General features: G+C 38.5%; 1 protein-coding gene across 3 annotated transcripts in view; it reads left to right on the forward strand.

Moving 5' to 3' along the window:
* The first annotated feature begins 318 nt into the window (after positions 1-318).
* mcama (melanoma cell adhesion molecule a) overlaps positions 319-12,775 on the forward strand; it is a 49,978-nt gene continuing 37,521 nt past the window's right edge. Inside the window, exon 1 of one of the 3 annotated variants that reach the window (XM_044221740.1) lies at positions 319-495. In XM_044221740.1, coding sequence (XP_044077675.1) covers positions 432-495 — 64 coding nt within the window. In that variant the 5' untranslated portion in view covers positions 319-431. The remainder of the gene's footprint in view (positions 496-12,775) is intronic. The other 2 variants (XM_044221738.1, XM_044221739.1) reach the window with 2 other exon arrangements.

Raw genomic sequence — 12,775 nt, forward strand, 5'->3', positions numbered from 1 at the left:
AATTCTCAAGTTCCAGTACGAAATTTCAGTCCCATGTGTAAGTGGATTTATTACCTTCAACCACAATGGAAATGCAAATAAAGTGTCCCAGTTAAGCTGAATTCAGCCAACAGGCCATGAGATTTAGGCTAAAAAGTGTGCACTCGTGATAAGGTAGGCTTATTATTGTGACCTTGAGGACTTTCTACCGAGAAGGAAACGCTGTGTGAATTGGGAGAAGCAGTTTGTAGCAGGAAGAAAACACTGATAAGCTGCTTCTTCCAACCACGCACATAAAGCCCCACAATGGGAGGACCCCGCCAGACTTTAATTGAGCTCCCTCCCCTCTCCTCCTCCTCCACCTCCACCTCCTCCTCTTCAGTCTCCTCCTGGCTAACTTCTCGTCGACACACCACCACTTCAGATTATTTTGGGACTGGATACGAGAAGACATGGCTTTCCTACACAGAACATTTCTACCGCTTTGTCTCCATATCTGCCTCCTCAACTGGAGCGGTGAGTTAAACAAAATTAAATCAGCTCCTTTTTGTGCTCCCCCCCCCCAACAGTCAAGTTTAGTGAAGGAGGAATACGTTGATACGAGTTTGAATGACAACGTGTGTGTGTGTGCTTTTCTTGGATGCTCCAACCAAATGTTTCTGACATTTCCAATGGTTTTTTATTTTATTTTTTTGCTTAACTCGGAAATAAGTGTTGTTTTTGGTCGTGTGTGCTTATATTAGTTGCTCTTCGCTTCGGTAGTGAATTTGAAAGCTAATTAACATATAGGCTAGTGAAATAAGCGCATGGTGAATTGGTGTGGGCTTTCCACAAAGTGTGAAACACTTTTTTCATTATCTCAGCCCCTATTTTTGGTTGTTTTCAGTCGAGAGTCGTTAGTAAAATATTTAAAGGTGTAATTAATTACTGCGTAATTGACGCTGTTAACGCACCAATTAACCTACCAACACGTAGCTGTACAGTATGTTTGAGCTTCAGCATACATGTGGCATGTGAGTGGTGTTTTTGTGTCATAAACTGTTGTAGGACAGAGTCTGGATAAGTTATTAAAGGTTTAATAAGACTGCTGTAAACATCTAAAGAACTACCGCGGTTAGACCGCAGGACTAAACTCAGCAAAGAGTCCAAAAGCAGGACATGGTTAGTTTTGAGTCTCAGTCATGTTTTTAAACCAGACAATAACAGCAATGTGATGGAAGAGGCAGGTTTTTACACGCAGTACAGAGGAGTGGGATACGGGCAAATGTGTGTGTGCCTGTGTCTGCTCTGCTCCTGTGATGTTTACCTTTAGATTGTGGCTATGTTTTCCTCAAGGAGTTTTAAGGGTCAGGAGTTGTATATATATTCATTTAGTTAAGGATGCAACTAACAATTGTTTCCATTCTTGACTAATCTGAAGATTCATTTCTCTATTAATAGTGAAAACTGTCCATCATAGTTTCCCAGAGTCCAAGGTCACGTCCTCAAATGTCTTGTTTTGTCAGACCTAGAGTCCAAAATCCAAATATATTCAGTTTACAATAATGTAAAACAGAGAAAAGCAGTAAATGTTTGCAGTTGAGGAGCTGCTAATTGATTTTATGTCCTAAAGCTAATTGATTAATCGACTAATCGTGTCAACTCTAAATTTAGTTTATGACTAAGTAATGGCAGGTAAGGGAACATATGGTTAAAGATTAAGGCTACCCATGTAATACAGCTAATTAGAGCTGAAATAATGAGTCAAATAACAGATTAGTCGATTGATTGACAATTATTCAGCAACCATTTTGATATTAATAATGGTATTAATTGTTTAGGCCATTTTTCAAGCGTAAATGTGATGAATTGCTGATTTTCTCTGTTTTGTATCATTTTAAACTGAATATCTTTGGGTTTTGGACTGTTAATTGGACAAAAAAGACACTTGACTTGACTTGGACTTGTTAACCCTTTTTCCCTTACCTCATGTGTTACCAAGTCATAAACTAAATTAGAGTTGAAACGATTAGTCATTTAATCGATTAGTCGATCAGCAGAAAATTAATCGACAACTATTTTGATAATCACTTACTCATGTTGGTCATTTTTCAAGCAAAAATGGCAAACATTCACTGGTTCCAGCTAGTCAAATCTGATGATTTGCTGCTTTTCTCTGTTTCATATCAATGTCAACTGAATATCTTTTGGACTGTTGGTCGGACAACAAAAGACATTTGAGGACGTCACCTTAGACTTTGGGAACTTGTGATGGGATGATTTCAATATATTCTGACATTTTTTTGGAGAAAACAATTCATAGATTAATTGAGGAAATGTTAACAGTTTATTTAGCCCCACGGTTAATTGTTGATGGGGTGAGAAAGTGTGTAAGTGCTTCCTTTCATACAGTTTTGACCTTTTCTCAGCCTCCTTACAACAGTTTAAAGGAATTAATTAACCAAAATCAGAAGAAGAGTCCAACCGATACATGGTCATGGCCAATATTAACAGCCTATTTTAGCTATTTGCAGCTATATCGACTATACAGCTGTGTACAGTCTCTCTGCTGCAACGCTAAGTACCAAGGAAATACATTGTTATCCACAATTCTGTGCAGCCACACATCTTTTGAAATGAAACAAACTATGGACCAAATTATTTTCTTTGCCCAATCAGGATTAGCTGAGGTTTTGTCAAGTTGTGCAGTGTGTGGACGTACAAAAATTGATTTCTGAAATCTTTTAATCGATTAAGAATAGTAAAAGATAAGAATCGCAACCTACTCTTAAGAGTCCAGTGTGTAGGATTTAGTAGCATCTAGTGTTGAAATTGCAGTTCGCAACCATTTGAATACTGCTCGGATCATCCACCAAGCAGTGGCCGCGAAACTCGCGAAAAACGTGAATGGCCCTATCTATAACCAGTGTTTGGTTTGTCCGTTCTGGGCTACTGTAGAAACTTGGCGGTGCAATATGGGGGCCTCTGTAGAAGGGGATCCCTCCCTCTGTAGATAAAAACGGTTTATTCTAAGGTAATAGAAACACAATGATTCTTATTTTCAAGTGATTATACACTAATGAAAACATACTTATACATATTATATTCCATTTCTGCCAATAGCTCCTCCTAAATGTTACATACTGCTCCTTTAAAGGCAGACATCATGTTCGCTGATGGATTACCTAACTCAAGCAAGCTCTACTGTACAGAATTAAATGTAAACCTTCCTTCTTCTCCATGTAGCATCTAACAACCGGACAACACTCACTCTGTCCTGACCTTAAACCTCTTTTTCTCTTAAATCCCTGTTTTTTTACTCCATCAGCCTTGTCTTAATTGGGTTACCTCTATTTAATCCTCATCTCCCCTCTACCTCCTCTGGAGACAGAGTAAATCTGTCTGTTTTTGGATTAGGTCGTTGGTTAGTGGATGGTTAGAGACCCCGTCCCTCTAAAGAGCTTCTAAACAAGGTTCTGTCAAAACTGACCTCCTCCCTAATGGGCCTTGAAGGGCACTTACTCAGATACAATTTGTAGCTAAAAGCATTTCTCCTGCATGGAAATGTACCCATCCTGAGTATGAGAAGAAACCCAAACATGTAGCTCTGTTGATGCATTGTACACCAACCTCTATTGATTTCACAGACCAGTGTTCATCAGTATGATGGTCATGTTGTGTTACAGGAATGAGCAAGTGGTCCGAGCAGTGTGGTTGTTCAGTAAAGCAGTGGCAAAGCTTTTATGATGACATTTACAGAACAGAAAGTAGACGAAGAACATGGTTAGTTCATGCCGTTATGAAATATTTTTAACCAAACAAGGTTTTATCCTTCAGTGCATTTCAAGGCTCTGAGGGATCCTTAAAGTCAGTTTTTTAAAATATCTTTTGCAATTAAAATTGCAAGACAGGCACCCTTTATTAACTAGATGTAAGTCCCAAATGATAAAATGACAGTTGTGAAAATGAGGGATATGTATCTATCTCACCCAAACGATTCAATAAATATCTAAACACAAGATTCATAATCAGATACAAGAATGATACAGATACATTTGTAATGACATGAAACACTACAATTTAAACCTGCAATTCTGCTGCGATTTATGATTGATTCAGTAGGATTTTATTGGGTTTTCGGAACTAAATTAAGAAAAATAAACATTACCTCATTTCTTATTTCAATTACTCAATCAGAAACAACCCCAGAAAACTATGTCTACTGCCATGCCAACAATAGCTACCATGAGCTGTGATACTTTCATAACTTTTCAGCCCAAAACATTTTGTCCAAAAACTATTAAAAACACATCAATGAGCCACACTGCTGCACTGGTGGCATTTTCTTTCATTACCATGAAACACAGCCACTGAAGCTTATTTTGAGTCAATCCATCATACACCGTCCTGCTGCTGTAAATACTTGATAGAGCACCAAATGTGTATAAATCTGCAGCTGAAAATAGTCCCCAACAAATGCACTATTTACTCCTGTTTGAGTTAACGTTTGTTAAAAACTACAGTGCTCAGCGAGCCTGGCCAGACTAATTCTCAGTGTATTAGTCTGGAACCTCTCAGTTCATTTTCGATTTCCAAGCAGCGTTATCAACGGGCACAGACCAAAAGGCCTCTGGACGCAATTGGAAAGACCTACAACCAATCAGAGCAACGAAACGTGCTGAGTGACACATGCAAGTTGGGGTGGTGCTTGGTCAACTTTATCAAATTACAGCTAAACAGTACACTAAAATGTGTTTCTGAAAACATTTTAGGTGGGAAATAGGCAATGCTGTAACATAATCTTGATTCATATTTGATCAGCACTGCCTAGTCTGACAGTTTGAACTGAGTTTTGTGAGCCTGGTGGACGGACCTGCAGACTGGACGCAGGTCCAGACCTATAACCAATCAGAGAATGGGAGAGGGGCCAGACATATCTGCCAGAGCAAATAAAACAAGAGCTCGGCAGATTTGTCTGGTTCCCAGGCTAGTGCCATAACATAGCAAAGCCCTATAAACGCGAAAGTCTGTCCCTGACTGAGTGATGAAGTACACCATTGGTCGATCGAGTGTTAGAGTTTCCCCATTGGCCGTTGCTCTTTCAAAATGAATAGGCGCTAACAGTCCTCAGTCACGTCCTCAGAAGCACATTGACCATACACAGTCCAGCCTTATACTAGGTTTTGACCTAGTCTTGTTAAAAATGAAAGGTACTTACATAATACTTTTATGAGCCATGAGCCCAGTGGCTTGGGGCTGAGAGCCACAGACAGGTTAGTCTGTCAGAAAGTACTGAGAGAAGCTCTAAGACATGGTTGGTTTGGGTGTTTTCTTGGTATTTTTATTTTCTTACGATAAGAACTGGGAAGAGTTCGATGCCAGGGTGCTTCAGAAGTAGCGTTAAAAGTGGGGTATGCAATTCTGGAGAAATCCAATACCATGACAAATACCATGATATAGAACGAACAACGACACAGCAAGTAATGTAACTAACGTTAACTAGGTTGTGGGTTAGCAAACTGTCGCTACAGTTGCTGCTGCGATGCTAACAGCCGGAGAGGACAAGACGGTTTCCCAGAGCCAGCAAACCAGCTCCAGACAGCGATACTCACAACTCTCCTGCTACTATAGCTAACATCACAACAACAGCGCACACAGCTAGCGGACTTTGAGGAGATAGTCGCTGAAAACACGTATATTGGATTGGAATCGCATGCTATGACTGTTTAGTGCTCTTCAACATAAATGTTTTGGGAAGCAATTCAGTTTATTATTCATTGTGATTTGTATGGATTTATTGATATTCTACAATGAAATAAAGTAGCAAAAATGTGATTTAATTAAATTACTAAAACAGCCAATCTCATAATTGAGATATTTAAATTGTTTTTGACCACAAGGTCAGACTGCATACTGTAAATAAGAAACTACATTTATTTCAATACGAAAATAAATTTGTAGAGCTGTAACTGTGCTGTAAATAGTGCTGGGTATGGAACTGCAATACCTTTAGAGTTGCAACCAAATTGTTAACATAGACTGTCCAAGACTGTCAAGCCATCAATGTTTGATACGATTCTTATTCCCGTTTATCATTCTTTGACCAGATTATATTTATATTTGCATTATATTTAGGAAAAGTGCTTGTTTGCCTGTGAGTGTTAAGACATCATTAATCATTCGGTATTAGTCAGATAAGAAAATGTGTTTTTGTAGCAAGTAGAAGTAAAGTAGTGAAGTATCCAAAAATGAGTCATAAGGTATCCCAGTGAGTCAATCTTCTCATGTAAATAATGGCTGGTCTCCGTGACCTTTTCTTCATCCGTCTTTGTCGCTGAATGCTTGAGAATGCCTTCACTCTGCTGCTGGGTCTGTCTGGATGTAGCAGGAAGTGTGCAGCTGTTGGCTGCAGTTGTTCATGTGGGATTAGTGCATTTGCCTGAGTGATAGCCAGGCATGACAGCCATATAATCTAATGTATTGGCTCATTGTTTTCATTAAAGAGAGTGTGCTGTTTGATCCCTGTGGTATTATAATGGTGCCTCACTATATAGCATTAGGCATATGTAAGCTAATTCAACTAACATGTATGTCAGCATGGTGAACAATCAAATACCGTACATCCTATTGAATTAGCCCTTTTCATTACTTGAACAGAATATTCAAGCTTGTGAGCTTTTGTCAACATGCATTCAACAGTGTCTGCTGGACTTAAACAAGACAGGACAGCACTCGACTTAAAAACCAGAGACCAGAGTTTGCATCCTTTGTCCCATGTTTAGTTTAGACTATTAAGACACTTGGTTAAGGTTAAGGAAAGATGCTGTTTTTTGTTAAATACTGAAAAAGTCAATGCTTCAAGGTAGTGTGATATTGTTCAGTACCTAACCAAGACCACCACCTTCCTCTGACCTTAACCAAGTGCTTTTATTTACCTTAACATATATAAAAACGTTCCTCATGCTTTTGTTGCCAAGAGTGGATATTGAAAACAAATGAAGCATTTTGCAGATCTGTTCAGTATAAATGTTTCTCTGTGTTGTTGATAAAAATTGTAAATAGATCTGCATTGTATTTCCTCTGTACTGAAGCCAGTTAATTGTATATTGTTAAATGGGTAGATTGAAGGGTGCACCAACACAACAGGCTTATTACTTTTGTTATAAAACAGTGACAGGATTCAAAACAGACATTGATTTCTAAGAGAAAAGGTCTGCTGGAATCTATCTATCTAAAGGAACAGTGTTTTGGTGTTGTGTCTAACAGCCTGTGCATGCTCTGAAGATCCAAGACATGTTTTAGAAAATCAAAGCCGTAGCTGTTTAACTGGCAGGAGCAGAGCTGACATTTACCCTTAAGCGTAAACTGAAGGGTTTTCAAGAGCCTTGTCTTGCATGTCTGGTGAATCTCTGCAGTCAGTGGATGGTTGATGTTTGAGTGGGATTTTATATCCAACAGCTGCCTCTGTAGTTTGATCCCTGGCCTTCTGGGAGGGAATTTCTCTTGTATTGACTACCTTTCTGGTGCTGAAGAACTGTCCAAAACATCCTTGAGTTGTGTGTTATTCAAAGCCCATCATTCAACACAGTGAAAAATCTATACAGTGAAAAATCTGCCCAAGAGAAGATGGGACCTGTTTTAGAAGCTTGAGGTGGTTGTTTAAGCAAACTCAATCAAAAATGAGGAATGTAGGAATTATTCATGAGAGGGAGGAACATCCATGTGCATTCAAGGGGTGAAGAACTCTTCATGGAGTAGTGCCAGAGCGCTACACTTTTATCACACACTGTGTCAGAAACGTGAACAATGTCTCCAGAGTTTTTTTTGGTATCTATTTTTTTTCAAGTGTTGAAAGTACTGCAGGGTTCCACATCAGAGTTTATTCTCACCATGCTGGGAGAGTGCTGAGAGGGTTGTTTCTTAAAAGCCCCTTTGAATCCCAAATATTGGTTTTGGCTGCACTGCTTGCACTGGATTGATTATTTGTATACAGTATTGTAAGAGCAGTGTGATGAATGTAGAGGTATGTTTTTGCCCGGATGGATAGTAAATTTTTGCTACACATCCATGTCAACACAGTCATCTTGTTTAACTCAAGAGTTAATAATAATATCTGTCTATATTTAAAGGAACATCTGTAATGTGTACAACCAGTCTGTCCTGGTGGCCTAATCTGTCCCTTTTCCTACTCAGGATTACCCCGATGTTCAAAGGAGAACAGGCAGTGATGGAAGAAGTATTCAGATCTTTTACTTCAGTAAAAGTAGCAATGCCACAATTTGAAAATACTTCATTACAATTAAAAGTCTAACATTCTACATTTTACTTAAAGCTAGGGCAGGTAATGTATTTCAGAAGCATTTTTTTGTCATATTTGTTGAAATTCTTGTTACTTCCTGACAGCAATCAATGAATCAAATGCTCTGAAAAAATCTATATTCTATATTCAAATCTATATTATCTCTCATTATTTAGACTAAACATACTGCATTAACATGCACGCATATGTGAGACCATGCATATATTTAGTTATGTGTACGTGTATATGAAATAAGACAGTCCTGTTTTCTTTGTTTTAAAATAAGTCATTAGTCGTATTTCAGTCTTTGGCAGATTTGGCCATTTGTCCCTAAACTCTGCACAGGCAAAATTGGCCATCTGTACATGACATCCCTTCATATTTAGAAGGCCCATCTGTGGGACACATGGCACTCTCTCGGACCACAATCCAAGTCTTGGCAGCGGTCCCATCAGTGCCAGAGGGAGAGACAAAAAACCTCCAGTATCGCCTTCATTGAGAAACCTTTCCTTCCTCCTTTTCCCACTTCTCTCCCTCTTTGGTCTGCAAACAGAGCTTAACCAGCAGCTGCACACACCTGACGCCCAATCCATTGGCCAGGGCACATTCTGCTGGGGGGCAACAAGCAGGGGCTCACGTTACAGAGAAATTGTACACCACAATGGTCTTTGCCTCCTTCCCGCCTTTTCTGAGCCGTGTCTCCCATCCCGGGTCTCCTCACACACCTCTCTCATGCCCCCTCCTTTGCCTTTTTTGTATTTTTTTCTTTTTGAGTGCAGTGGATGGAGCCTGGGAATATTTACTTTGCTCTTGTTGTTGTCAACAGTTCTGACTGACACAGTAGGAGCACACAGGAAAGAGTTGTATGCAAATAAAGGGTGGGATTAACTTAATAAATGTGTGATATGGTGCTGGAGCAAAAGAGCTCACCATCCTTAGTTTAATATTCAACCTCTATGATCTTTGTGTAAAATTTAAGTTAATGTCTTGTCAGCTTTCTTAGTTGATCAAGCTTTGAAGCTTTGGACATTTTGCTGGCACTACATAACATACCGCCCACGTGGAATACAGCTTATTCTAAGGTAATTAAAACACAACAATTCTTATTTTCAAGTGATTATACACTAATGAAAACATAATTATTATATTCCATTTCTGCCAATAGCTCCTCCTAAATGTTACACACTGGACCTTTAAGATACTGGAATTTGGAGGCTCATATTGATATTAAGATTTCTCTTATGACAAGCACAGGGGCAGGTCCAAATGGAGCTGGATTATACAGAAATTGAAATAATTGTCAAACTCTCTGGAAATATATTTATATTGTTTGTCAAACAAACAATATAAATCAAAAATTTTAATTTCCTGTAATATCATGACCCCAAGGCTGAATAATTCAGCCTGGAGTACAGTGTCGTCAGAACAAAGTTACCCATTAATCAGAGAGGCTGTCCATAATAAAAAGGGTCCATAATGAACTCTTATTACTCCTGGTGGGTGGAAAGAGTCCCCTTTAAATCCCAAGGGGTTTAGGTGTGTATGAAATGTGACCACTGCACTACGTCATTGGTTAGAGGTTTCACTTGTATCTTTAAGTCTGTTCTCTTGTAATAGATATGAGATATGTTTCCTCTTGGAACAATGCAGTTGCCACCAACTTGTCTTCAGTATTTGCTCAAAGCGTCCCCCTAAGACCATGTCATTGTCCTGAGGAATGCCAAGTCCTCTGATTTCTTTTGCTCTTAAGGTTTATGTCAAACTGCCAAACCAATGTGTCAGTGTCAGCTGGAGCCTGCAACAATATATTTAGTGTAGCATTCAGCTCATCACCAGGATTAGGTTGCAAAGTGATATCATGAGTACATATGACGAAAGTGACACAATAGTAAATACAACAGGTAAAGTCTGTATTTTTCCGGACATTTATGGGTCAAAGAGCACAGAAGCTACGTTAATGCCTGGCGGTGAAAGTGATTTATTATGACAGCCACAAAAAGAACTTCTTTATGTTTCAGAGGCCATATTTTTTTCTACCAAAGACACTTGAGGCAGGATTCCAATGTTTCAGTTCAGAGCCAAAGAAATGTGTGGATAGGTCATTTTTTAAATCTTTTGACTAATTCAGAAGGCTTTGAATATGATCAGTTTGCAGTTTAATTTAGCATTATTTTATTGTGGATGGACATTTACACAAACATACAGATGCAGTGATGCATTTGTCTGACATGACCAACCAACATACATGTAAAGATATATTAATCAATAAATTATTAGCCACCATTAAAAGCTGGCAATATTCTGTACTTTCCTTATTGTCCACAAAATCCCGTGAAAGACCAAAAAACAACAATGACCTGATCCTACTAACAGGTATTGTCTGTGTATCCAAAGCCTGATATATCTTATTCCTTTGTGCCATAGAGCTCCATGGTTTTGGTCTTTTTATGGGATTTCTGGACAATAATGAAATATAGATATATAGAATAACACCAGCCTTATCATTTAACAATTTGAAGAATAAAGAATATTTTAACTGACAGTGTACGCATAGCAAGATTCTGTAGCCATGCTAGCAGCTCTGTGAGGCTGTACTTAGGCACAGCCATGCTTTGAGCTAAATGCTAACGTCAGCATGTTAACATGCACACAATGACAATGCTAACTTGTTGATGTTTACCATATTAGTTTAGCATTTTAGCATGCTAACATTTGCTAATTAGCACGAAACACAAAGTACAGCTTAGGCTGATGGGAATGATATTTGTTTTGCTGGTAGCAAGAAAGCCAGTGAAACAGAGAAATGAAATGTTATTCTCTGATTGTTTCACAGCGGTTACATTCTAAAGCACAAATAAACACGCCCACACACCGCCGCACAACCCTGCCGCTAATCTGGTCTGGCCTGATTTGGTCTGAATACAGCCGTAGAGCCACACTGCTAGCATGGCTACGAAAAATAAACTTTGTTAAATGTTTTGGAATACATTTACCATCCAATCACATTATTAGACAATATATCTTTTTTCTTCTTCTTTTAAATATGTCCATCCAGTTTAAATTATAAAGCTCATGGTGTCTGGCACTGTGCCAGTCAGTTGCCTGTCACTTGAACTTGCATTTACATCTGTTTTCAAATTAAAATGAAGTTGGTTTAAATCCAGGCTGACTTTGATGGTGAAAAGACATCTCTGTGTTCAGCGTATACATGTGCATATGAATATTCATGACGACCTCAGGGCTAACCAGACCGTCTTTCATGGTGTTTGCCTCTTGTGCTAATGGGCTGTGCCATGCCATGGATATGGCATACATCTGGCATTGTTTTTGTCTGAACAATCTGTTCATTACTATAAACTAAGCAAACAGCTATAGATTTAGAAGTTAGCTGTCCTTAATCTCAAATAGGCTGGTTATGACTGCTTTTTGAAACTTTTCGTATTTTCAGGTTTTCTTAATGACTTCAGCATGAAATCTGCACACCACAAGTCCTCAATACCCAGTTCCTTTAGTTAACATAACATCCTCAACATTATGTGCTTTTTAAAAATAACTTTGTATGAAGGAGTGGAGGGGATGATGATATTATGCATAGAGCAGGATTACAGAGTCTTGTGTCAGTGCTGTCTGTAAATGTTATCCCAACCCCTGAGGCCCAACAATCAGTGCAATGGTAGAGGGCCAGATTTAACTCACATTTCATGCTTTGTGTGGGACTCTCCCCCTCAGCTGATTCATAGTGCAGGCCTAATTATTTTTGTCTTTTTATGTTGTTCAGTTAACAGTTGCAGGGCATTTGTTTGGCAGATTCCCCAGAGGACTCATCTCTTTGTTTAAGTGTCCCTCAGGAAAACCAAGAGAGGCAGAAAATGAGCTGGTGGAGGAAAACCAGTAGCAACTGTTGATCGGACAGTGGAATTTGTCTATTTGTCTGTTTCTCTGCATCATTGTAACACAGACAGGACTAAAAAATATTGAAATTTTCACTATCAATTAATTTGTAGGTTTTTTTCTGGATTGATTGAATAAACTTTTGGTCTATAAAATGTCAGAAAACAGCGGGAAATACCCATCATAATTTTATAGAGCCAAAATTGACAGTTCAAAACCCAAAGATGTTGAGTTTAATATCATAGAAGACTAAGAAAACCAGCAAATATTCACATTTCAGAAGTTAAAACCTAGTGATTGTTTTTGCATTTTTGCTTAAAAATGACTTAGAAGATTAATCAATTATCTAATTTGTTGCTGATTAAGTTTCTGTCACTCAACTAATAATTAATTGACTTATCGTTTCAGCACTAAACACATACACAACACGTATACATCGGTTTAAATCTGTAGTGTGTGATGTGCTTATTACTAGGGCTGGGTATCATTTACATTTTTTCTAAACGAATATCAATATGATATCCAAAATTTGACAAAAATTCTTAAGACCACTTACTAGCTTTATCCAAAGTTTCCACCTCATCGCAGGCCATTTGATCTCAAAATGTTTCGAACGTCAAGAATGAA

Source organism: Siniperca chuatsi, linkage group LG14, assembly GCF_020085105.1.
Source record: "Siniperca chuatsi isolate FFG_IHB_CAS linkage group LG14, ASM2008510v1, whole genome shotgun sequence".
In the NCBI taxonomy this organism is placed as follows: Eukaryota; Metazoa; Chordata; class Actinopteri; order Centrarchiformes; family Sinipercidae; genus Siniperca; species Siniperca chuatsi.